The sequence below is a fragment of the Giraffa tippelskirchi genome, chromosome 4 (assembly GCF_054371585.1).
Source record: "Giraffa tippelskirchi isolate mGirTip1 chromosome 4, T2T-mGirTip1v1.2.pri, whole genome shotgun sequence".
Taxonomy (NCBI): domain Eukaryota; kingdom Metazoa; phylum Chordata; class Mammalia; order Artiodactyla; family Giraffidae; genus Giraffa; species Giraffa tippelskirchi.
The window spans coordinates 202,610,477-202,636,248 of NC_137278.1; the positions used below are offsets into that span (position 1 = coordinate 202,610,477).

General features: G+C 54.3%; 1 protein-coding gene and 2 long non-coding RNA genes across 6 annotated transcripts; 1 reads left to right on the forward strand and 2 right to left on the reverse strand.

Annotated features, from left to right (window-relative positions):
- Nucleotides 1-246: 246 nt before the first annotated feature.
- Nucleotides 247-6,713, reverse strand: LOC145545478 (uncharacterized). Its single transcript, XR_014082105.1, has 3 exons — nucleotides 6,333-6,713; nucleotides 895-4,643; nucleotides 247-461 (listed from the first exon to the last, which is right to left on the reverse strand). It is a non-coding gene; the product is annotated as an uncharacterized LOC145545478 (long non-coding RNA).
- Nucleotides 6,704-24,286, forward strand: PICK1 (protein interacting with PRKCA 1). Of its 4 annotated transcripts, none has more exons than XM_081590059.1 (13): nucleotides 6,704-6,836; nucleotides 7,296-7,393; nucleotides 8,773-8,884; nucleotides 13,456-13,584; nucleotides 15,665-15,731; nucleotides 16,945-17,034; nucleotides 19,525-19,578; nucleotides 19,962-20,024; nucleotides 20,773-20,906; nucleotides 21,310-21,402; nucleotides 22,208-22,258; nucleotides 22,889-23,033; nucleotides 23,445-24,286. In XM_081590059.1, the coding sequence occupies exons 2-13, from the start codon at nucleotides 7,353-7,355 to the stop codon at nucleotides 23,717-23,719; spliced, it is 1,254 nt and encodes a 417-aa protein (XP_081446185.1). In that variant the 5' UTR covers nucleotides 6,704-6,836; nucleotides 7,296-7,352; the 3' UTR covers nucleotides 23,720-24,286. The 4 variants fall into 4 exon arrangements, with proteins under 4 accessions (XP_081446185.1, XP_081446184.1, XP_081446183.1 ...); XM_081590058.1 differs by lacking the exon at nucleotides 6,704-6,836 and adding an exon at nucleotides 6,963-7,050; XM_081590057.1 differs by lacking the exon at nucleotides 6,704-6,836 and adding an exon at nucleotides 6,963-6,997.
- LOC145545477 (uncharacterized) lies at nucleotides 10,835-17,442 on the reverse strand. The gene is made up of 3 exons (XR_014082104.1): nucleotides 17,178-17,442; nucleotides 14,490-14,578; nucleotides 10,835-12,339 (listed from the first exon to the last, which is right to left on the reverse strand). It is a non-coding gene; the product is annotated as an uncharacterized LOC145545477 (long non-coding RNA).
- Nucleotides 24,287-25,772: the final 1,486 nt, after the last annotated feature.

Below are 25,772 nucleotides of genomic sequence, written 5' to 3' on the forward strand. Positions count from 1 at the left end.
TGTCATGGTTATGTAAGATGTCACCATGGGGGGAACTATACTATTTTTGCAACTTCTTGTCAATCTATAATTATTTAAAAAGGAAAAGAGACCAAAAAAAACCATTACTGGAAGACATTAAAGAAGACCCCCAAAGAGTAGCTGGAAAAAAAATGAATAGGGGGATGGGAATGGACAGGGTTATGGCTGAAGATACAGCAGCTGCAAGATTTAACTGATAAAGCTTGGTGCTGGATGAAAGAGAGCTTCGTCATTCTTTTTTATTTAATCTTGTACATTCGAAATTGTACTTAATAAAAAGTAAAATAAAGAAACTGAAATAAATGCAGAGAAACAGCCACAAACTTGCATAAGGAGATTCGATGTCTTAAGAATGTCGGCTCTTCCCAAATTAATGTCTAGATTCAATTCAGTCCAGATCAAACCCCGACAGGGTTTTGGTGGTGACTGTCAAGTGGATTCTAAAAGCAGTTAGAAAATAAATAAATAAAAGCAGTAAGAAAGGGCAAAGCACTAAGAATAGCTGAGACACTCCTGAAGAATAAGGTAGGGGTGCTTGCTGACTAGCCAGGCTTACTAGAAAAGCTCTAGCAATTTGGCCAGTGTGGTATTTATTGGTGCAAGACAGACAGCTAGACTGATGGGAGAGAGCAGAGAGCCTGACACAGACCTGACACGTATGGATACGGAGGGCAGGAGGGGAGAGGGCAGGTCAGAGGGGCAAGGAGAGAGAAGACAGCTGTGTCACATGCCGTCCCCACACCTTCCCGTGGGGCTGGCTTTGCTCTTAGCATCCTGAGATGCCATTTCACACTTGGTGGAACTCCAAGAGGGCCAGGGATGCCTAAGGTCTTGTGGCTCTGGTCCCAGGCTCTTTCCAAAGTGGGGTCCTACCTGGTCTCCCAGCCCCGTGTCTGAACCCTGTGCCCCCATGCCGGGCCTGATAATCTATATCACCTCTAGGGGTGTTCTCGGATCTGCGTGGGAATTAACTTCCCACTTGTTGAGTCTGAGAACCCCTGACCTGGTGAAAGAGAGAGGCAGAGCAAAAGTCAGTCCCTTGGCAGCCAGCGTGGCCGCGCTGCCAGGGGTGGAGAACAATCAGGCACTGTCTGCCACCTCCCCGCCCCCTCGGGGCTCCCACCAGCTTTCATCACTGACCTAACCCGGGGGGCAGAGCACTAGGTGGGGGGGAGACGGGGGAGAGGTCAGGGGTCAGCCCATTACATGCCAAGAAGAGCCAGGAATAGAGCTGCTTTGGGGGTGGTTGGGAGAACTCGGGGCCCCGTGGCAGCCCACATCCTACCTCTAGCCAGCGGCGGCCGACTGGAGGAGGCAGCTGAGAAGAGAGGAGAGAGGTACCTAAGGAATGAAGGCCATGGCATCATCAAAGCTGGAGAAAAGCTTCTGGAAGGATGCAAATGCCTTGGAACAATGCTGATTCCCTCCTCACCCATGGCTGCCCTGGTGGGAGAGGGTTTCCCATCCCTGGGGGGATCTGGCCCCCACCAGATGGCTTCCCAGTAAAGCAGCCCCTGCACCCTGTTCCCCACCCCCATGTGCTTCAGACTCAAGGAGGGGGAGGCAATGCCACCTCTCCCCTCTCCCCCCAACGACAGGCCTCCCTGGCTCCCTCAATCTGCTGCAGCTGGTAGCCCGTGCACTCTGGTGGCACACAGATCTAACTGCTCTGTCCCTCCTCAGCTAGTTTCCCGTGGCCCCCTAGTGCCAGGCTGATAGGGTCTGGGGTCCTGATTCTGAAATCGGAGGCCTCTATGATCTCTGACCACTGCCTGGTCTCTGGGTTCCTGCTCTGGGTGACGCAGCAATTCATTCATTCACCAGGTCTTCACTGAATGTACTACATGCCAGACCATGCTCGGTGTTGGTGATAGAGGTGTGACCTAAACAGGCCAGGTTCCAGCCCTCCAGGAACTTGCAGCTTGGAGAAAAAAGACAAGAAGCCAGTTGACAAGCAAACACATGGGTAACCCACACTGTGCTATGGGTCCAGGCGGGAGACGAGCTGGTGTTCTGAAAGAGCCGAGCAAAGGGCTGTGGTTTAGTTGCTGCCCCTGGAGGGCTTCCTGGAGAAAGGAACAGGGACACAGAGATGTGGATGAAATGAGGGAGTGAGCATACCTGGGGGAAGAGTGTTCCAGACAGAGGGAGCTACAGGAGTAAAGGCCCTGAGGTGGAAACATTCCAGCATGTTCCAGGAACACAAGCCGCCAGAGGCTCTGGAACAGAATGTGAACCAGGAGAAGCAGCCAGGCCCGGCTCTCTAGGTAAGGACCAGAGGTTTATTCTGTGATGGGAAGACCTTGGAGAGGTTTGGGCAAGGAGAGTCCTGGTCATGGACTCAAATTGAAATCAACACTTGGGCTCTTATGATACATATTTTACCCTTTTTAAAGCTCAAAGAGGTCAAGGGACATTTCCAGGGTTACACAGCTGCCGTGGAGCCAATGCTCCGTCCTGCCCACCCACCAGCTCCCACGAGTCTGCAGTCAAGCCCCTTCCCACTGGGCTCCCCTTTTATTTGGGGGACCCACTCTGCGCTCTGAAGTAGGTGATGTCACCAGAGCCAATGCCTGCCTCTCCCACTCATGTGACCTCTGGCAGGGCAGGACCTTGCTTTTCTTGTCCCCTGATGTGGAGATGCCCAATATATGTTAGCTATTAGCAACACTGCGATCATCTGTGTGCTTTTAAAACCCATCGTCTAAATCTCTATGCTGCTGATGAACTGAATCCAACTCCTCCCACCCCTGGTTCCTTGACCTTTCCACAGGTCCATGATGCCAGCAGTGAGTCAGTGAGGAGTCAGGCCTTGGAGCTGAGGCCCTGGCAACACTGAGGAGTGGGCACGTCGGGCACAGCTCGGCACCCATCCCCCGCAGACTACAAAGACTGCCCCCTAGCCAGCCCTAAGCTAGGCGGGGCAGTGATACTGACAGGAAAGGTAGAATGAGGGCTCTGGTTTCCCAGGAAGTTTTTCTCCCAATGGCCACTGGGTGGCAGCACTTCCCCAGGAATACGAGGTTGTTCAGTTCAGTTCAGTTGCTCAATCGTGTCCAACTCTGACCGGACTGCAGCATGCCAGGCTTCCCTGTCCATCATCAACTCCCGGAGCTTGTTCAAACTCATGTCCATAGAGTTGGTGATGCCATCTAACCATTTCCTCCCCTCTCATCCCTTTCTCCTCCAATGGGGTTGTTGGGGGTAGGCTTTTCCCCGATTGAATCTGAGGCTCAGAACTCGAAAGACAGAATCATGGGGGAGACCTAGGCCCAGAGAGGACTTGCCTAGATTCACACACCTTTCAGTGGCAAGGCTGGGCCAGAGGTCACCCACCAACCTGGATGATCTCTGGAATAGCAGGAGAGGGAGTGGGAGTTCCCGTCCTCTGGTCAGGACTTGGTGGTGGTCTCATCACACCTGTCACTGCCCTCACTATCTCCCCTGCCACACCGTGATTCTCTGACAACAGGGGACTGCATCTTGTACCCCCTGTCGCCTGCACCAGCTATGTCCTCTGCCTGGGTCACTCTGCAGCTTTTCTCGACCTGGGTCCCACCAGCACCTCCTTCAGCACTCAGCTAAGATGTCAGTTCCTCCAGGAACCCTTCGCTGGCCTTTGGCCAGGGCAGAAGCCCCTCTAGATAGCGAGGCCCCCAGGGCAGGGATCATTGGTGTAGCTGAATAGACCCACCCTGAGGATACACAGGCACAGTCCATTCTGAGCCTGTGACATGGTGGCCCTCAAACTGCAGGAGGCATTGAAGCCACCCACGGAGCTTTGTGAAAATGCAGCCTTCAGGGTCCCCCCTTCCCTGGGGACAGAGCCTGGGAGCCTGCATATGACATATTTCCCAGGCGAGTCTGATGCAGGGGCCTGAGCAACCCTCTGAAGGAGTTGGGCAAAATGATCATAATGAGAAATAACAATAAAACCCTCTAATGTCTGTGCCAAGTGAATCACTCTTACGGCATTTTCATGCTTGTTTCTGCTTTTTCATCTTCATCTTCATAGCTTCTATCTTGGGAGGGGTCATCACCCCCGTTCTCCAGGCATCGTCTCAGAGCCAAAGTTTGGTGTGTCTGAGAATTCCAAGCCCTGAAACCACAGAGCTTGGATCTGAGTTGGGACCATCTTGGGCTGGGAGAGCTGTGGTCTGTGGTAAAGCCTCTGTGTGTGGATGCTGCTGCTTGTTAAAAACACACATTTCAAATTCAGGATCTAGACCCGGTCTGGTGATTCCAGCCCTGTGGAGGAAGCTTGGCCACTGCCACCATCCAGGTTCAGGCCCTCATCATCGCTCTCCCTCTCTGCCCATCCTAGCCCTCTCCCACAGGGCCCAAAGAACATCCCATCTTTTATGAAAAACCACAGCTACAATTATGGCACGTCCTCTGCAGCCAGGTACTGCGCCAGGCTCTGTGGGAGATACAGAGAAGGATAAGATCTGCCCCCAGGGACTTCCTGTCCAGCTGGAAAGACAAGAAGTGCTTACTGTGGTAATGGAACAAGGTACTCACACTTTCTTTCCTTTCAAATGAATCCGTGGTCCCAACCTGACTCTGTGAATTGGCTGGAACAGGTTCCCATGCTGTGTGGTCAGACCCAGGAGAACCATCCACTGATAAATATAAAGTGAGTCATCGTATTTTCACACGAACATATATTACAAAGCACCTTGATTTTCTTTTTCAAGTTTGTTACAGTGACACCTGTTGATGGCTTCCTGGCATCTTATGGAAGGGGGGATGTGCCAGGGATTATAAAGTCAGGACAGAAAGGGAACTCAGAAAGAAGAGAAATAGGGAGAGTAAGTTTATGGTTTGTCAAGACATGAGCCCTAAGCCCCAGTTTTAAAGGGGAATAGAACTCCCCAGGCAAAATACAAACATGTGATAAGTGAATCAACACAGAATTGACTCAGGGAAGCCATCAAGGGATTTCACAAGATGACACATAGTTAATTGCCAAGTGAATGATCCCAAATAACAACTGTTTCAGGGGCGCAGAAAAAGAGACAAGATCTGTGAGCCAGGACTGTCTGGTAAGGCTGTCTGCGAGTGGTGGATTAGAGCTGGGCCTGGGAGACAGGGAAGTCGAAGAAGAAAAGAGAGGAGGCTGGACATTTTGTCCTCCCTCGGGAAGAGGGACTGGAGTGGATTGGCTGGGGGTGGGGGGGAGTCAAGAGAGTTGAGTGACATCTGTGTCATGTGAATTGTTTCCAAAGCACTCACACCTGTTTCTCCTTTTAAAAAAATATTTATTTTTATTTATTTGGCTGTATAGGGTCTTAGTTGTGGCATGTGGGATCTAGTTCCCTTACCAGGGATCAAACCCAGGTCCCCTGTATTGGAAGTACAGAGTCTTAGCCACTGGACCACCAGGGAATTCCCTGTTTCTCCTTTTTATCTTGACCTTCACAAGCACCTTTGGGAGAACCACTGTCCCCAGTCTACAGATACCTGAACTCAGAGTCAGGTAGTGACTTGCCCAAAATCCACCAGGTCCAAGATGGCAGCATCTGGGAAAGAGCTAGGGCTACTGTAAGGTGGAAGAACCACAGTCCATGTTAAATAATCTGTCTTTGGAGACTGCTGATTTTTAGAATTGAAATTCTGGTCTGCAAATAGGACTCGGAAATACCAGCCCTAGCTCTGCTACCAACCACATGGGAGACAAGGGGAAGTGTCTCTCTGAGCCTCAGTTTCTTTATCTGCACAATGTGGCTGACAGTACTTGTTCTTTTCTCATAGGATCAAGGTGAACTTTGAAATTCTGTGAAAGTGATCTTAATGGTGGAGCCGTGGGTACATGAAAAAGTGGTTGCTATTGTGGTACTCTGCACAACTGCCAACGCTCAGAAAGCTCCCGAAGGAGAGTGTGGGGCTCCCATCAGGCCATGGGATATGTGGATAATCACCCTTCTGCATCCCTTCTTCCTCCACTGCCCCTGGAGGAATCTGGACAGGCCTGGTCCCATGCTTCCTGGATGAGGCAGATGCTAGGGCTGGGGCTCTGGGAGTCCCAATCCCTCCAGGGAACTTACTATACACAATACTGCAGGAGAGGTTGGTGGGGAGAGGAGATTTGGACTTGTTGGCTGGGAAGCACTGATGGCGTTTCCGGAACCTCAGGTACACAAGGGCTGTGACCTTCAGTGGGACCCCAAGGGGGCTGCTCCCTCAGGACTAAGGGAGGAGAGGGTGTGTGAGGAGTCTTTTACTAAATATCATAGACAGCATCTGCCCTGGTGCTCTTAGTTTGCGTTTGGAGAAAGGAAGTGTGTAAAGGGAAAGGAAGGGAATCCAACCTGTCCATAGCAGAGCCACTGACCACAGGTGTGAAGGTGTTAGAAAGGCACTGGACTAGGTGGCAGGCGTCTCAGGGTCGACATCTGGATCTTACTCCAACTGTGGAAGGCTCTGGAGAAAATCTCTTCCCCTTACTGGCACTTATTTTCCTGGCCTGCAAAACTCAAATTAGACTGGCATCTTGAAGGATCCTTCCAGCCAGGACAGTCATTCTAGTAGAGGAGTCACAGAACTCTAACACGGGGTGCCGAAAATGTTAAAAGGAACCTGTCGAGGTTTGTAGTCCACTGAACTTCACTGGAGGGCTCCCCGCCTGAGGATGCTTCCGTTGCCACGGCAACCAGCCAGGCGTCTTGGTCCCCTGCGTCCCGCTAAGGAAACTGGGAAGAACCCTGCCCTTACCAAGATGGCGGCGGCCATAGGGCAAGGGGCGGGGTTGAGTCCCGTCGGCCTCTCCAGACCTTTACTCTGTTTCCGCTGTTTCATGCTAAGGGGGAGCTTCCGTCAGTACTTATTCTCTTTCCTGGTGCTGGGAGCCCCGGGAGGCTGGGAAGGAAGGGTTGCTTTCAGGGATCGGGGCAAATACCCAGGGCAGGAAGGCGGGACTTCCGCGTCCCGCCGGAAGTGACGAGACAGTCGCGGCCACGGACAGGTGGAACGGCAGGTGGGTTCAGGTGCCAGCTTGGCCCGGACCCGTCTGTGGGACTGACGCTTCCGGTGAGCTACATAGGCAGCTCCCAAAGGCCTGGAGACCCGTGGGGCGGGCTCTGGGATCTGAGCCCCCCGCCCTGGCCTGGAGTCCCCCTCTGTACCTAGTAAGAATCACCTACCCACCCCGGAACAACCCCCCATCGTCCGGAGGGGAGGAGGAGGGCCTGGCTCTCGCTAATAGCCGGGGTTGGGGTTGGCATTTAGGCACTTCGGTTTCCTAAGCCCTGCCCTCTTTTCTCTTCCGGATCCAGTTCCCCATTCCCCTGCCGAGCTGGGCAGTTAGCCAGCCCACTGAAACTCTCGGAACCATGTTTGCAGACTTGGATTATGACATCGAGGAGGATAAACTGTGAGTATGTTGTTACCCCAAGTCCCACGAGTGCAGGAACCCCAGACCCCCCTAAATCCCTGGACTTCCGAGTTCCACAGACCCTTGCTTCTCAGCGGAAGCTTAGAAGCTGCAATGAATCATGCCCTTCTAGGAGCTCACCATCTGTAGGGGGCTGTGGACATATTGATGGATAATTGCAATTCAGGGCCACAAGGGCCCTAATGGAGAATGACATGGCTACAAGGAGAACCCAGCCAGCTGAGCAATGCCTCTGCTGGGGTACTCAGGGAAGGCTTCACAGAAGAGGTGGCAATTGAGCCAGGTTTTGAAGGATGAATAGGAATTTCATAAACACACCTTCCTTCCCAGCATAAATGATTAGTGGGGCAGGTTTTCAAAAATTAAGTTAGTCTTCTTGTTAGAATTGGAGAAGAAAATGGCAATCCACTCCAGTATTCTTGCCTGGAGAATCCCATAGATAGAGGAGCCTGGCAGGCTACAGTCCATGGGGTCGCAAAGAGTCGGACACAACTGAGTGACTTCACTTTCTTTCTTTCACAGAAGAGGTGGCAGTTGAGCTAGGTTTTGAGGGATGAATAGGAATATCATAAACATACCTTCCTTCCCAACATAAATGATTAGTGGGAGAGATTTTCAAAAATCAAGTTAGTCTCCTTATCAGAATATATCCTCCCTCAGAGCAAGGACTGAATGCAATGCCTTTCTGTGTCCTCAGCGCTGGTGGTGCTCAACATCAGTAGGTTGTTAGCAAATGTTTGTCGAGTGAATAAGAGAATAAATGTGAGTATTTGCCGCAAAACATAATTAAGTGCTAATGTATAGTGAAAATTGAGAGGTAATTGAATATAACAATTGAGAGATGGGTGATGCGTAGTTTAACAGGAGAAGGCTTCCTGGAGGTGGTGGCCTATGATTTATGTAGCTGAGAAGGTGACAAGAATAGAGTCTAACTCAAATCTTAGAGGAAGAATGAAGAACAGGGAAGGGGGACCTATTTTTTTTGAATACCTACTCTTGGCTGAGTTGGTGTTAAGTGGCTTCCATGTACTTTTAAAGTGGCCATTTTTTTTTTATCTATATGATTTTATGAATGAGGAAACTGAGATGCAGAGAGGGTGACTTGCTTATCCAAGACCCACAGCTGATAAATGCCAAGTTGGAGTTTGATCCCCTATTAGCATAGATCCAGGAACTCTGCGGTGTTCCAGCACAAAATGACAAAATGCTGTCTTTTTGGCCAGATGAGAAAGAGCTTTCCTCTGTAGCACGTGCAGCACTAGGAGGCTCTTGGGGGTTTTGGAGGGCCCTTCTCCATCCCCATCCCCTCCAGTCATCCTTCTTTCAGGAAACTCAATTGCACGTGCTTCTCTTTCTAGCGGAATCCCTACTGTACCTGGGAAGGTGACCCTGCAGAAGGATGCTCAGAACCTGATCGGGATCAGCATTGGAGGAGGAGCCCAGTACTGTCCCTGCCTGTATATTGTTCAGGTATTGAGTGCTTTAGAGATGGGAGGGAGGTGCTGGAGGGGGCGAGCCACCTGCCTATGTAGACATGACAAAGGTTCATTCCTCCACTCTGTAAAGCTGGCTCCTTCTCATTCTCTTCACAGGGGCTTCCCTGAACACCCCTTCTCAGTAGGTCTGCCCTTGTTTTTCTGTCATTTCAACCTGCTTTTTTCCTTCTCAGCACTTACCACCATCTGTACTCTCATGGATTTGCTCACTAATTCTGTATATAGCTGCTTTTCTAGACTCTCTGCACTATGAGGGCAGGATCCCAGTTTGCTTTTTCACTGCAGTCAGCACCTCATACAATGCCTGGCAAATAGTGGACCTTCAATAACAGTGTTGTCAATGAATCAACAAAACCGTCAACCTTCAGTACTAACACAAGTGTGAAGCATAGTAGAAAGACTAAAAGACTATGAATGGCCTGAGTTTAAATGCAAGCTTCCATGCTTATTAACTTGTTAACCTCTCTGGGCCTCAGTTTTGTTACCTGGAAATTGGGGATGTAAAATACATAGGTCTGAGCATCTTTGGGTTGCTGTGAATAATAAACTCAACAATGACATCCCACAATTCTGGCCCTTAAGCAGCACTCCCTCAGTGGCAGCTGTTACTATTTTTATGACAGTTCACTCTCCCGGATGATCTGCCAGCGGTACTGGGCAAGTTTGTGGTCCTTATTGCACAGGAGCTGCCCTGGTGATGTTCTGTCAGCTGTGACTCACAAATGGGGACTGGCCTCCTTTACTGTGGGGCTGGTCGGAGTCAGTGATCTTTCTGTAGTCTTGGAAGGAAGCTTGCTCCCCTAGACATCAATTTGACCTGGACTCTACTCTGTTCTAATCTCAGCTAAGTAGCCATTGGTGGCAGACGAGAAATGTCAGTCTCTCTCAGGATCTTGCAAAAGAGTTACTTCTAAGGTCTTGAAGATGGACGTTCCCTGGATCTGGTCTTGCCCGCTCAGGATGTGGCCTTTACAAGCCTTTTGGCCTCTTCTGACCCAGGAGGTGTTAGGGAGGCCTCCCCCAGGCCTGACCTCCTCAAAATCTGCTTCTTCAGCCTCCTGTGCTACTGCTCCCCCCCCCTCCACCGCTGGGGGCCAGGTTTGTCCTTAGTATGAACTGTGATTATAAATAGTAGAACTGATTTTTTTCAAAATTCAGTTTTATTTTTAACCAAAGACTCTCTGACTTGCTTTTAACAAGTCAAGAGTACTAAAAGGCCAATGTCAAATAAGCAATTCCCTGCTCGACCCCATCTCGCCACCCTTCCCCCTCCCCAGGCCTACCCCCACCCTAATCCCGGAAGCAACACTGCTTCCCACCCTTCTAGCTATAGATTCAGGTAGGAGGTCCCATTTTTCTCAGTAAAATGCGTATCCTGTTACTTCTTGATTTGTCCTTTGTAAACATCTATCAGCTTCTCTCAGCCAAGGAGAAGAGAATTTAGCTTTCTTCCCAAACCACTGTTTCCTCTCACTCCATCTTCCTAGCATGGTTATTGTGTCAATTTTGCTTAAATCTGTATCAGTGCAACAGGTACCATGTTCAGGAAATATTTTCTGAGGGCCTGACCAGGGTATTTCTCTTGCCTGGAAAATCCCATGGACGGAGGAGCCTGGTAGGCTGCAGCCCATGGGGTCGCTCAGAGTCGGACACGACTGAGCGACTTCACTTTCACTTTTCACTTTCATGCATTGGAGAAGGAAATGGCAACCCACTCCAGTGTTCTTGCCTGGAGAATCCCAGGGACGGGGGAGCCTGGTGGGCTGCCGTCTATGGGGTCGCACAGAGTCGGACACAACTGAAGCGACAGCAGCAGCAGCAGCAGACTTAAGAAAGCAAGAAACCAGAGGCCCCCGCCCTCAGAGAGCTTGGATAGTAAGGTGCTGTTTTACTTACTGAGCTTAATGGTCTTCTGTGGTTGTACTTTTTCAAAAAATATTTTTATTGTGGTGAAATTCACATAGCATACAATAATGGTTTTAAAGTATACAACTCAGTGGTATTTTAGTGTGCTCATGGAATGCAGCTACCATCTCTGGTTTCAGAACTGTCTCATCCCCCAGACAACCACCCATGCCCTTTGAGTGATAGCGTTGCATTCAAGTTCATTCACCTTGCAGCCCGTTTCAGTACTTCCTTCTTTTCATGGTTGAATAGCATCCCATTGTATGGATAGACCACCATTTGTTTATCCATTCATCTGTTCATGGACATTTGCGTTGTTTGTACCTTTTGGCTGTTGTGAATAACACTGCTATAAACATTCATGTCCAGTTTCTGTGTGGACATATGTTTTCATTTCTTTTGGATATAAATCTGGACCGGAATTTCTGGGTTATATGCTAACTCTGTGTTTAATTTTTTGAGGAAGCCTGTGTTTCTTTTCTTAACTCCATCTTCTTTTTTAAAACAAGTAATTTCTTTTTTTTTTTTTTTTCCCATTTGCATTCTCCTTGTGTTTTCAGTACATTTACCTCAAAAATTTCCCATCAGCTTTCTGGCCCCCACCCCTGGTCTTTCCCCTTTGAACCACCCCTTCCCTCTCCTCTGGTGGATTGGATTCCCTCATCTCCAGGATCCCTCTTTCTTGGCTTACTTACGCATGTCGGTGGAGCATGTTTCCTGTAGCTTTCTGAGAAAGGCTGCCAGGGCAGTAAGTGTTTTGAGAACTTGTGTCTCTGTAAGTGTCTCGATCTGGTTTTTTTCATTGTTGTTATTCTCATATTCCTTTCAATTGACACTTGAGTGGGTCAAATTCAAGAACGAATGTCAGGGTTGAAAATAATTTTCACTTAGAAATTGGCTGGTGTCGTTTCATTGTCTTTTGCCATCAGCGTAGTTGCCCTGTCTGGTGATGCCAATCTTTTTTGTGATCCTTTATCTGCAGTAACGTGTTTTATTCTTGGTCCATCAAAACTCTCGGGCACTGCTTTTTGTCCCTGGCTTTCTAAAGCATCATGACGATGGCTCTTGGCATGATCCTTTCTCTGTCTATTGTGCTGGAACCTCAAGGGGCAGGTTCTCTGGAGACCCCATGTCTTTCTCTCTGCATCTCGAGTATTATCCCTGATGCTGTCCTGCTCTCTGTGTCCTCTGTTCCCTCTTTCGGACTCCGGTTGATTAAACTCTGGGCTTCCTATTGGTTAAACTCTGGGCTTCCTATTGGTTAAACTCTGGGCTTCCTATTTAAACTCTGGGCTTCCTATTGGTTAAACTCTGGGCTTCCTGTTGGTTAAACTCTGGGCTTCCTCCATTGATCTTTTAATATTCCTTTTCTTGTTTTCTAACCATTTCTTTTTTGCTTCCCTCTGCTTGGTTTCTGAAGTTCCTTTGGCATTTTCCGTTTCAATTATGTTTTACATTTCTATGAGATCGTTCCTGTTTTCGAATTGATCCTATTACATCAGCCTGTTCTTGTTTTTCAGGTCTCTGTAAAGGTGTTAATTGTTTTCTTTTTATTTCCATATTATTGAAAATATATTTCATATTATAAAAATTAAACACATATTTTTATATTATATATATAATATATAATATAGACATATAAAATGAATATATCTGAAATATATTTATATTATATAAAACATTGTATAAATATTTCATATTGTATAAATATAAAAATATTTCATGTTATTTCATTTATTTTCATAATATTTCATATTATTGTCCCTGCTTTGTTCCTGTTTGCTGTGGTTCTTTTTTCTGTTTAAATGTTTTGGTGTTTTTCACATGGGACACTTTTTCAGTGGCCCAGTATTCCCTGCCCGTCTTTATATCTAAGAGTGAGCCCGCACAGTCACAACAGGTTTCACAGTTCTGTGTGGTGGCAGAGTCAGCTGGTGGGTTCCACTGTGGGGCGTCAGCCAGTCTCCCAGCACCCACAGAGAGAGGCCCTGGCTGCGAAGCTGTTGGGTGGGGTCCTCCCTCCAGGCTCCAGGTAAGCCTGGCTGCCAGGGTTCTGGGGCCCCACCGGGGCTATGAGGCTGTGGGACTCAACGGCACACACTTTTGTCGCCTGCTCACCCTGAGTGTCTCCCCTCATCTCTGTCATTTTAATAAACACATTCAGCCACATTGAGCCAGTGAGCACAGTCCGCCTGGATGGGGTCACTTTGGGAGAAGGGGCTCATGTTGGGGGGGGCCCTTGCTCCTTGGGGACTGCGGTGAGGTTGCAGGAATTGATCAGCGGTGCTTTGGCGCTCTGAGTCAGCTCCGAGCAGCATTGTTGGAAAATCTAAAGAAATGACTTTGGAGGAGCAAAGCCTCCAGTAGGTGTGTAAGGTTTGGTGCAGTTGATATCAGAAGGGGACGTCTCATCTGTCACATTTACCTCCTGTCTTCTTTCCCCTTCCCCCAAGAATGTGGGTCATTCATTTCTGGCTGTTGGGGTGCTCTCTCCCCTTGCCCTTCTCCATGCCACGTAAGGGACAGAGAGTAGAGGCCAGGACAGGGCTGTTGCTGGTCGGGATGGAGGGAATGCCCGCCCACCGCCAGCTTTCTTCCCAGCTTTCCTTTCATCCCGCCCAACCCCTTCCACACCCACAGGTGTTTGACAACACGCCCGCCGCACTGGACGGCACTGTGGCAGCTGGCGATGAGATCACGGGGGTCAATGGCAGGTCAATCAAAGGAAAAACTAAGGTGGAGGTGGCCAAGATGATTCAGGAGGTGAAGGTAAGGCTGCTGCGGCAATGGGGACACTGGCCCTTCTGAGACATCCAGCCTGCCTGAGGCCCCGGCAGGCCTGCAGGGGGCCTGGCCCTTACCCAGTTCCCTCCTCGGCACCTCAGGGTCTATCACATCCCAGCTCCCTCAGTTTCTCCCAGGTTCATCAGGAGATGCTGATTATGCTCCAGGACTTGGCGCTGGGCCCTGGTGAGAGAGTGGGCACCACGACTCAAAGGTCCTGCCCTCGAGCTCCCAGAGGAGCTGTCAGACTCAGAACCACACCTCGGGGCGAGCCAGAGTGTCCCCAGTCAGGGCTGGAGCTGAAGCTAGAGGTCCACGGTGAACCTACCTGGGTCAGTAGACACCCAGGAAATCTCTTCTGAGCCGTGCTAGGCCCAAGAGGGTGTAAGAGGTAAAAAGGCCCCCCATCTGCTATTCCCTGTAGGAACTTTCAGTCCTGTGGGTCCTCCTGGGCTCACATCTCCCCAGGGACTCCTCTGGGCGCCAGGGAAGCTCCGTGTCCAGCTGCTGGTGTCCAACAGCAGACCAGACTGCATGCTGCCTGTTTCCTGCTTCCTCTGCCCTGCTCCAGGCCAAGGCCTTTCCCTCCAGAGCCCCTCTATCCCTGAATGGCAGATAGCATTCCTGCCACGCCCAAAAGCATGCAGCCCTTCTGCCATGTTTTTGTAGATTTATGCTGCTGGTAGCTCTTGCGAAACCAAAACAGTGAAGAAGGCACAAAGCCACAGGATGATTTAACACTCTGAGAGCCAAGCGCCCAGCTGCCCTTTGAGCTTGGTTGAGTGTTTGAGCTCCCTCACCCCATCCAGCCAAACCTCTCCTCACTTCCCTCCCGTCCTCTGTGTCTTAAAGGCCTGGTACCAGCATCCCTTACAGTCCGTCTTTCTTACCTTAGCCCTGGGCCCGCGGCTTCCACCTTCTCCCCTTTGTTCTCCTCTTCTGCTTCACCTGGTGTGGAGTTTACTGTCCTGGGCATTTCCTGTTGGGCAGAGGAGCGCATCAGCATCGTGGGAGGTGGTGGGCCGTGTTTCATTCTGATACAGAGCTGGGGTGTGTGTGCCCCGCCTCTGGATCCCCTTCTTATTCCCCCCATCTCTACCCTCCAGAACCCTCCTTGTCCTCCCGAGCCTGTCTTGTGCCAGCCTCTCACATTACCCATGAGAACAGGAGCTCTTGGCAGGTGCACGTGGCCTTGCCATTGCCTGGGGACTCCCTAGCCCCCCCACGTTTGGCAGAGATCTGGGCACCCATCTTACCAGTGTCCAGCGGGAGGGAAGGACCTGCTTGTGGTCGCATGGCTGGAGCAGAGCCCAGATTTTGTCCCTCCTTGGTGCTCCTTCCTCCCCCACAGCCGCGCTCCGCAGTGGCCCTGAGCACCCTGCGAGGCAGCCTTTTGCACCCACCCCTGACTCACGGCCTCAGCTCACTTCGGTTTCCCTTCAGGATGCAGTTTTGAAATCCTGTTTTGTATCTGAATGAATTCGGCCCCCAGTTCAAGGGTCTTAGGATTGCAAGCATGAGAGTGTCCGTGGTGGCCTCACGTGGTCAGGACCGGCTTCTCGAGGGAGGCCGGCTACTTCTTGTCCAGTCACTAGACTGCGATTGGTGTAATTCTGTGAATCACATTGGCCTCTCTTGCTGGCCTCGGGCTCTGGGGGGCTGCGGCCGCCCTCATACCTGATCCCTAGCACCCCGAGCACCCGATACAGAGACGGAGAAAGTGCTCAGACGTGTTTGCGGGGCGAATGGCGGGACTCCTGAGAAGGAGGCTGGTTTAGAAGACCCTCTGAGCGACCCGGCAGAGGTCTGCAGTGTGGCCGTGGCCTGGGGGAGGGCAGGGGCACACAGTGTCACAGACCGCCAGGCTGGGAGCTCTGTGACCCCAGGGACCCTGTCCCCCCTGTCCTTGCCGATTGTCCAGGGCCTGGTGGGTGGAGAGAGGAGGAGGAGCCCTTCCCAGGGCTCAGGATTCTTTGAAGACCACAGACACCAGGGCGAACAGGCCGCCTCAGGGAAGGGGCTGGGGCCCGGGGCCCCGTCACAGCTCTGCTGTCTGTTCTTCCAGGGGGAGGTGACCATCCACTACAACAAGCTGCAGGCGGACCCCAAGCAGGGCATGTCTCTGGACATTGGTAAGCGGGGCCGGGCAGCGGCGTCCAGGGCTCCATGAGCCGCCGTTCTGTCTCCTTGTGACACTGTGCCAGTGGTCGCGTGGCTGTGCCCTCTGACCCTTCTGACCAAGCCAACCCAAAGCACCTGGGAGGACCCAGGGGTGCTCCCCTCGCAGCTGGTCCCCAGAACCTGTCTCTGGTTTCTCCCTGCCTAATGTTTCACTCCCCCGCCACCACCCCAACCACCGCCTCTGGTGCCTTCCTGCCATAGGTTCGTCCTTTGTAGGGCAGCCCTCCAGCTCACCAGGCCCAGTCCCTCACCATCTGATAGTGTGAGGGCTGCCCAGCCCAGGCCTGCCTGGTGCCGCCTGCTCACCTGCACACCCCATTCAGCCCTGGCCTCTTCTGCCCACCTGCTGCCAGAAAGCCTTGGGGTCTGGACTGGCCCTCAGGTTTGGGGCAGAGGCTAGCCCTTCTGCCCACAGCATGCCCTGGGACACATTACCTCCTGTTCAGGGGGCTGGGCCTTGGTTCTGTAGAAGCTTCCAGGCTCAGGAGCCGGATGGTAGCTTCAGGGTCCTCTGGACCAGCCACCTCATTGCACATCAGAGCCCGGGAGGCGCTGTGCCCCCAGGTGAAGGCCCACCCAGACCTCTTGGCTCTGGGGCCCAGTACCCTTTTCCTCCACCCTTGGGCCACAGTTGCCTCCTGGTTTTTAAGAAAAGAGGCTAAGGGCAGGTCAAGTCTGTCCCGGAAGTTCTTCCTGTAAAACCTTTGGTCCCATCCCGGTCCGTTGCAAAGACTATTTGACCACACATGCAGTAACTGAGTCTGGAGCCTGGTGCCAGTTGCCATGCATGGTGCTTCCGCTCCCGGGTGTGGAGGAGAGACGGAGGAGGGGGCTTCTCCCTGGTTGGCCTGTCGGCCAGTGTCAGGCCTAGGCAGCTCTGGATCTCAGTGGGAGTCGATAGCCACTGTGAGTGCCATGCCCTCAATTAAGTGCCTTACATATTTATCGCTTCCAGGCTCCCAACACCTCTCTCAAGTAGAGAGTGAAAAGGGCAGGGAGCCCAGAACCCCCCCACCCCCCGCCAGGACCCTCCCTACTTCATAGTCACCCCCACCCCAAACCCCAGTTCGGCCCCTGCTGTCACCCTGGTGAGTCGTGGTGGAGTGGGGTTGGCCCCGGGGGCCGAGACTCTACCTCATGAGGCCTTTTCTCACCTGGTCCCAGTGTTGAAGAAGGTGAAGCATCGGCTGGTCGAGAACATGAGCTCGGGGACGGCAGATGCTCTGGGCCTGAGCCGGGCCATCCTGTGTAATGGTGAGTCTCCTCCCACCCACCCACCTCCGGTCCCAGGGGACTCAGGCCCAGGCCTCTGGGGGAGGGGCGCCACGGCTGCCCACCAGACCTGTGTGTGTCCCGCTGGCCTGGGCCTGGCCTCTGCTGGTGGGGCCGATACTCACCATCTCTTTGCCTCCCTGGAGGCCTCTCCAAGCTCCCACAGAGCGCCCACAGTGCACAGTGAAGGCCTTACAGCCCGTGTATCCCCGCTCTCCAGCAGGGGTTCACAGACAGGCGCAAGTCACAGACGAGAGACTCCTGGTGGGGAGGTGCCTCCTGCCAAGCTCCCCAAGCTGGTGCCTTCGCCACTGCCCCCTAGCTGCTCTCACACAGCCAGGCCTCCCCCCATCCCACCCCCAGTTCCACCCTGAGCCCTCTTGTCACCCCAGCATGCCCCGGGGCTCCCAGGCTGCTTACCCGGCCCCCCGCCTCTCTCCAGGAGGTGGTGCTGCTGCCCGCGTCCCAGCAATTCCTGCTCAGACCTGGAGGTGGCTGCGCTCACCTCCCACGGCAGGGAAACTGAGTACACGCACATTCACACCCACACATGCCTGTGCACACACGCTCTCTCCCCACACGTTCACACCCACCCATGTGTGTGCACATGCGCTCTCCCCGCGGGGGGATGTGGAGGACCAGTAAAACAGTCAGTCCTGCTCCTGCTGTCACAAGCCCGAGTTTATAAATAGCAGCAGCTCTGCTGTGTACGTGTGGGGACAGATATAAATACCGATATAAATTGTAGGCTCAGCTGGGCGCACTGGGCTTTATTGGCTGGGACGTGGGGGTGGGGTCTGAGCTTGTTCCAGAGGGTGTACAAAAGTGGCGGCTGCTATTTCCAGCTTCTTGGTGCCTATAAATCCCTGTTACTGTAGTTACCATGCGTCGAGATGAAATTAGAACTGGTTGTTGTGTTTTTTCCCCCCCAAACCTTGCAATTTCCCCAGCCTTAAATAGGGTTTCTAAAATTGAAGCTGTCATGATGTCCCATGACCCAGCTAAAAACAACAGCACAGCGCTTACGTGGCTCCTTCGCTGCCAGGCTGGCCGGGTGCCAGGACTCTGGGGAGCTGTGGCCTGGAGGCCAGCCCAGTGGCTGAAGCCTCCTGAAGACCTCTGAGGTGCACCCCACCAACCCCCAGAACCCAAACCTTCCTCCCTGACAGCCTGAGACACGACTGCCTTCTCTGCCCAGATTTAAGAATGCAGACCCGGCTTCTACAACCCTCTTCCTCTCCTCCCATTCAGAAAACCCTGGCCCAGGTCAGCACAGGAAACTGGTGGAGGGGCAGAGGGCACCCTGGCCTGCACAGCCCTTGCTGTGCACCTTTAGGCAAGTTGCTTTACCTCTCTGAACCTTGCTTTTCCCTATAAGATGGGGGAAGTAATCTGCCCCAAAAGCTCATGTGGAGAAAGGGCTGAGCTGAGCTGGGCGGAGGGCTTCTGTAAGGCCAGGCCCTGTCTTAGGAGGCTCTGGGCCAGGAAGCTACTGACATGGACCCTGCCCTGCAGTTGCTGCCCGTGCTCCTGGTGGGGAGGTGGGTGTGGACCTCACCCCTATCAGAATGGAGCAGGGTGGTGATCACTGTTGGCAGGAGCCCCACCCCACCGTGATCTGGAATGCAGCCCTAGCCCTGGCCATCCACTTGTTCCTATCTTGAATCCTGGAGGTGAGGCAGCTGCCCCCATCCCTCACCTGACAGCCCTTACTGCCCCTGCCAGCCATGGCCTGGCCATTGTCACTGCTAGACTAGGAGCCTGGAAAGCACCACTCAGATTTCATTCACCAAGGTCATTCCCCGGCCCAACACAGGGTCTGGCACATAGTGGGTGGAGGATAAACACCTGTGAAGCCAACGAAGACGATCTCCAGGGCAAGCTCTTCCTCAGAGCCCTCCCTGCCTTTCTCTCCCCTCCCAGATTGCTCTCCCTTCTGAGCTGCCAGGTGGTGGCGGGCTGCCTTGAGCCTGCCATAAGAGTTACTGTTGACGCGTCCCGTCTCTCCCGCTTGTCTCTGATTGCCTCGCTTCTTGGCCGTCAGCAGGGTGTGGATGGAAGTCCTGGCCAGGTCCTTGACTGCTACGCAGGGGCTTGTCTTCCACCGGCCATGGGCAGCTACCCCTGGGCATGGCCTTGGGGAGGGCCCAGTCCGGTTTTCACTCCTCACTTCTGGAAGCACCCGCATCCTTATCGCCTTTCTGCCCCTTCAGCGTGTCCCAGCCTCCTGGGGTGGTGCTTATCACAGGAGCCTCCTGAGGGTCGCCCTGCTGCCCCTCCTTGTCTGGGGGTACTGGGCTCGTCACGAAACACCCGCGAGCCCAGCCAACCCTGAGGTGCCCAGTCCCCGTCCCTGGGACCGTGTCCTGTGCTGATCCTGGTTCTCCTCTGGGGGCCACCTCGCCCCTCCCAAGCCTGGCTCCAGTGATCCCTGGGTCTCTCCCCTCACTCCTGGCCCTCTGATCCCCACAGATGGGCTCGTCAAGAGGCTGGAGGAGCTGGAGCGGACCGCCGAGCTGTATAAAGGTGGGCAGGCGCACCCTCCGGCCAGCAGCCCTGGGTGGGTGGGGTACTGCACTGGAAGTACCCGGCCCCGGTTCTCCCCCGGGTGGAGCTCCAGAGCCCTGCTCTAAACGTGATGGCAGTAGGGGGCAGGGTGCCAGCCCACACAATTCTAGGACTATGGTCATTAAAAATTCTCAAGGAAGAAAATCTAAAGACATGCTTTTTCTGATTGTAAAAGTAACGCGTACCCATAAAAAAGAACGGCACACGTAAACCTAGTGAGAAAAGTCTGAACCTCGGACAGGGTGGGCCTTGGGGTGGGTGGGGGTTTGGAGGCCGTGTCCTGGGCCAACATGGTCCTCACCGTGTGGCCCTGTCCCTCTCGTTTTGGGTCTCTCCCACAGGGATGACAGAACACACTAAGAACCTCCTCCGGGCCTTTTATGAGCTGTCACAGACGCACCGGGGTAAGGACGCCCTGAACCTGCTGCGTGACCCTGGAAAACACCCTGCGCTCTGGGCTCAGCACCTCCCTACACCCCTACGGGGAGGGGGAGGGCAAGCTCCTCTCCGGGGCCTTTCTGCTGCCCAGGCTCAGGCAGACCCTGCAGCATCTGACCTCACGCCAGATTTGGGGGTGTGATGGTAACGGGGCCAGCGGGGAGCCTCTCGACCAGCTAGGCCTCTGTGGGGCGCAGAAGTCCCTCGTGCAAGCCCTGTCCTGCCTGCCTATACTGCCGCTTACAATGTACGAGGCCTTTCCTTATTCCTGATCATGTTTCCTACAAGTTTGTTAGCTTCAGTTAATCCCATTTTACAGCTAGGAAAACAAAGCCCAGGTAGAAGAAGCGGTAAGCCAGCTCCTTAGGGTCAGAGTTGACCTTAGGACCAGATTCCCAGACCAGTACTCTGCTCTCAGACAGTTTGACCTCCTCCGCTTTGACCCAGTCTTCCCCCTCCATGGTCTGGTCACTTCAGGGAACGAGGTCAGCTCCTTGGATGTAGACCCACCTTCCTTGGGGATACAGGTCCAACTCTTAGGGGTGTAGATCCACCTTTCTTAAGGTGTAGACCCACCTCCCTGGGATGTAGATCTCCGGCGGACCTTGACCTCCAACGCGCCATGCCCCCCACCTTGCTTCTCCCCAACAAATCCCTGGCTTCTCCGTTAAGGGGTCAAGTAGGGGCGGCCTTCAGGACAAACTTGTCACGCAGCCTTTGGGGACGTGTTCTCTGTGATCGGGGTACGGGAGCCCCAGCCCGCTGCGAGTGAGGCTTTTGTGAAATTCGCCGATGCCCACCGCAGCATCGAGAAGTTTGGCATCCGGCTCCTGAAGACCATCAAGCCGGTAGGTCCCGTGGAGCGTGCGTGGGTCCATAGGTGAGCAGGGAGGAGCAGTGTGGCCGATGGAGAGTGTCCTGTTCCGGAGTCGCAGCACCTAGGGTCTGGTTTGGGGGTGGGCTGCTACAGCTGACCATGGCTGAGTCCTTCCTCCTCCACGGCCTCAGCACTGACCTCCAGGCTGGTTTCTGGCCCTGGCTCCACCCTGCGCCAAGAGTCACAACTTGCCCTTGGCCTGGGCTGTCTTCTCCTCCTTGAGATGGACAGGGCAGTCTGTGAGCGCCCTTCGGTTCTGACACCCGAGTCCACTAGAAGGGTGGACACATCAGTGCCATTCCTTGTCACCCTAGCCAGCCTTCACCCACCCTTGCCCACAGGGGCCTAAGCTTCCACCCCACTTCCCCTTCCAGATGCTGACAGACCTGAACACGTACCTCAACAAAGCCATCCCGGACACTCGCCTCACCATCAAGAAGTACCTGGACGTGAAGTTCGAGTACCTGGTAAGTGGGCCCCAGCCTCTTTGTTGGGGGGGCGGTGGTGTGGGCCTGGCCTGCTGCGTTCAGAGCCCACCTGGAGGTTTGGTCCTCTTCAGTCGGCCGCATGACGGCCAGCAGGTCAGAACCTTGATGACACCTGACTGAGGACGTGGGACCAGGGCCCTAGGGAGGTGTTCGGGGATCAGGCAGCAACCTAGGCTCTGCTTTGACTCTTCAGAGAAGCCCTGCGGTGGGTGGAGCCCTCACTCGGGACCCACTCTGACCCCATGGGAATATTTTTCAGTCACTCTTTTAACAATGGATCAGTCTAGGTCACTGGTTATAATGATGTTCATGAGTTTTATGTTCAAATGATAATTCTGTGGTCAAAGGAGTTGAGGGAAAAGACTCCACCGAGCAGGCCCAGGTCCTTTGCTTCAGGACTTGTCAGAGCCTTTGACAGGCCCATGTGTAACGTGGGTCTTCAGGGGCTTCCTCAAGTTCTTTGGATCCTGGAATCCTTCAGCCCAGAGCATCTCTTGGGACTTGAGTGTAAACGCTGGGCTCCTGGGCCCTCTCCATTGTCCCAGATGAGTGCCCTCACCACCCTGAGCCTCCAGGGCAAGGGCCAGCCTGAGCGAGGGGCCAGCCTCTCCCTGACGCGTCTCAGCTCGTTCCAGCTCAGGGTGCGCAGGGCCCACAAGGCGTGGCACGGCTGCTCCTCTGGGCGGCTGAGGGCTCCAGGGTGGCACGGGAGGAGCTGGGGCCGTTAGGGTGAGCACCCAGGCGGTGCAGCCCCCCTGACAGCCTGGCCTCACCCATCCCACAGTCCTACTGCCTGAAGGTGAAGGAGATGGACGATGAGGAGTACAGCTGCATTGTGAGTGGGGCAAGGGGCACAGCCCTGGTGCTGGAATGGCTTGGGGTGCACACATCTCTCCCTGCCCACCTCACAGAGCCCCAAGAGCGTCCTGGGCCTGCCAGGGACACGGGGTGGGGCGGGCCCACCCAGGAGAGGCCTGGGGGGCTTGGCCAGGCTCCTGTTTGTGGAGATCTGGGGGCTGTCCTTCCCTCCCTCCCCTGGCCTCTGCAGGCCTCCAAAGTGCTGGCCATTTTTGCCATGGAACCATCCCTACCGCCTGCTCCCAGACCAGCTGCCCTCTAGACTTGGTGAGGCTCCTGCAAGGGAAAAAAAAAAATGCCCTTCCTCTCACTCCTGAGAGCTGGTTTTTTTCACTTGTTACTTTTTAATATTTTTGATAGCAGGGTCCATCTATGACTCAACACTCATTTAATGTGGCCAGAGTCTGGGTTTTGTTGTTCTTTTTCACAAAGCCATCCCTAAGCACTTCTAGCAACTGGAGGCATCTCAGAAACGGGGAACGATGGCAGCTTTGAAAAGAGCTGTGTGGTGGGGGGTTGCGAGCTAGCGGATTCTCTGCAGTCCCCCTGCCCCCACCCCCCACCCCCGCCTGCCCAGGGTCCCTGATGTGCTCCCTCCCGGGCCCAGGCCCTGGGGGAACCCCTATACCGCGTGAGCACAGGCAACTACGAGTACCGCCTGATCCTGCGCTGCCGTCAGGAGGCCCGCGCCCGCTTCTCCCAGATGCGCAAGGATGTGCTGGAGAAGATGGAGCTGCTTGACCAGAAGCACGGTGAGGGGCTGCAGGCCTGCCGGACACCATCCTCCTCCCCATTTCAGAGAGGTCCAGCGCTCACCCAAGCTCCCAGGGACCTCCCGTGGCAGACTGGCTCTGAGTCAGACCCGAGATGGGAGCTTCCCAGAGCCTGGCCAGGGTGGGCCTGGCCGTGTCCCATGGACTCCTTGGGGTGCAGTCCACCCACCTCTGCCAACCCCAGCAGTTCTCTTCCACTCCCTGAACTGGGAGCGCGGAGGCCTGGGTTCTGTGCAGGGCTGGGCAGCCCTGGCTGGCCTGGCCCCCTCCCAGGGTGCCAGGGGGCAGTGAGGTGCTTAAAAGGGAAGCCCAAGGGTGGCAGGGTTGGTCGGGCCCCATGCGCAGGCAGCCTGGCCCACTGGCACTGTCTGCCCGCCCCTCCTGCCCCAGTCCAGGACATCGTGTTCCAGTTGCAGCGCTTCGTGTCCACCATGTCCAAGTACTACAATGACTGCTACTCAGTGCTGCGTGACGCCGACGTCTTCCCCATTGAGGTGGACCTGGCGCACACCACGCTGGCCTACGGCCTCAGCCAGGACGAGTTCACGGACGGCGAGGACGAGGAGGACGAAGATGAGGAGGACACGCCAGCTGGGGAGCCGCCCAGGGATTCGCGAGGGGCTGCCGGGCCCCTGGACAAGGGCGGGAGCTGGTGTAACTCCTGAATGCCCCCTCGGGGTGCGGATCTGGGGGGCAGGGTGAGCGGGAGGACGCAGCACGGGAGCGGGGGCGCAGGGTGTGCGGCGCATAAAGGCCTGCTGGCTTGGGGCGCGTGCCTCCCTGGTGCTCTGTCCTGCACAGCGAACCCGGGTTGCCCGCCCAGGATGGGCTCCGGGGCCGTGGCCTGGGCCCTGCCCCCCTCCAACTTCACCCCTCACTCCCCACTCCCAGCTCCCCAGCCAGCCGGAGAGCTTGGTCTCCCAACCTGCCTTAGGAAGGAGAAAGAGGGCAGAAAGGAAGAGGGGTTGGAGGTGGCAGGAGTCCAGGACTCGTTGCTTGCGGGCACCTCCACTGGCCCCACCCCAAGCCTGCCGGGAGTCGGGGGGCCCGCAGGTGGCCAGCTGAGCTGGGGGCCAGCATTTCATGTGTACCCTCGCTTCTCCTTAGGCTGGCCCCACCCCAGTCCACACTCACCTCCGCAGCCTTTATTTATTTTATTCCCCTGGCTCAGCCACTTCCCTGGGGAGGCCTGGGCGCTGGGCCTGTATTGAATAAACACAAACCCAGATGGAGCCGGGCTCTTTGCAGTGGCCTCAGACCCTCTCTCCCCTCTCTCCTGTCTCCCTAATCACGGAGGAGGGCAACAAGCTTCACCGACATTGCCGTTACGGCACTGACTCCTCACAGCAGTTCTTTGGATGAGCACTGCTGGCTTCATGTACAGATGGGAAACTGAGGCTGAGAAGAGGCTTGCTCAAGGCCCCATGGTGTATGGGGAAGAAGTGAGATTTGGACTCAGATCCATCAAGTTCAGAAGACGGCACTTTCCTCACTGCCTCCCAGGCTTTCTGCTCTGTGGGGCCTTTTGTATCCTCTCTGTGACCCTTCAGTGCTTGAACTAAACCTGTACTTGGGGAAAGACAGGACAGATACTGGGTCAGGCAGACCCAAGGCCCCAAATGGGAAGAGTGCTAAGGGTGCCCTGGCCATTCCAGGCCACCTGTTCTGCCAGGGCCAAGGGGAGGGACCCAGAGGGTGGTGTCACGCTAGCACTCCGTGTCTTTGCTTTTCCTGGACAGCTCCGGCCCACACCTGTGATCCTAGTGGGATTATTAATAGCCACTATTAAGGGCCACCCTTGTCACCATCAGAGTGTCTCTGTTTGGACAATGAAATCTGTGCTCATCCAGAGAACGGGAGGGGTGCAGGAGGCTGTGAGAGGTGGGTAGGGCCCACAGTGGCCAAGGAGGGGGGTGGTTTCCTACTTATTAGGTTTGCATGTGTGGGTCCTGGGCAGAGATGCCAGTGGAATGCTCAGGCAGGATTGGGAGCTTGGAGAGAGGGACCAGCTGTCACTCCGTGTGCCCCCTTCGAGCCATCAGACCGCATCACCTCTCTGAAGGGGCAGTCAGCGGGAAGGCCAAGGGCACAGACTGGAGCTGGCAGCCTAGGTTCCAGGCACAGCTCCTGTGACCCTGAGCTACCTCCTAACCTCCTGGGCCTCAGTTTCCCTACCTGTCAGTGTGGCTAGTGAGGGTACCTACCTCCTTGGGTCGTTAGGAGGATTAGATGAGTTAACCTTTGTGAAGAGCTTAGGAGGCCTGGCACAGTCAGTGCTATATTTGGTAAATAAGATGTAGTCACTGTTCTAGTGGCTCAGGGGGAAACCACGGACACAGTGTCAGTCGGCCAGGTATCGGCTGGGGCTTTCCTGGGGCGTGGATGGAAAATGAGACCAGGGGGATAGGCTCTGCGGAGTGTGGATGAATGGAGTCATGGGCCCTGGTCACCTGATTTGGAGGGAGGGAGGCAAGAAAAGGGGTGTCCCGTTTGTGGGAAGAGGGTGAACATGTAAGAGAAAAACACATCCCTAAACTTTCCCAGCCAGGGTGAGACCTGGAGCTCCCTGCACTGGACTCCCTGTTCCACTGACCGGGGGGACTTCCCTGGTGGTTCAGTGGTTAAGAATCCGCCTTGCAATGCAGACGGCCAGGGTTCAGTCCCTAGTCAGGGAACTAAGATCCCACTGTGCTGCGGAACAGCTAAGCCCACAAGCCC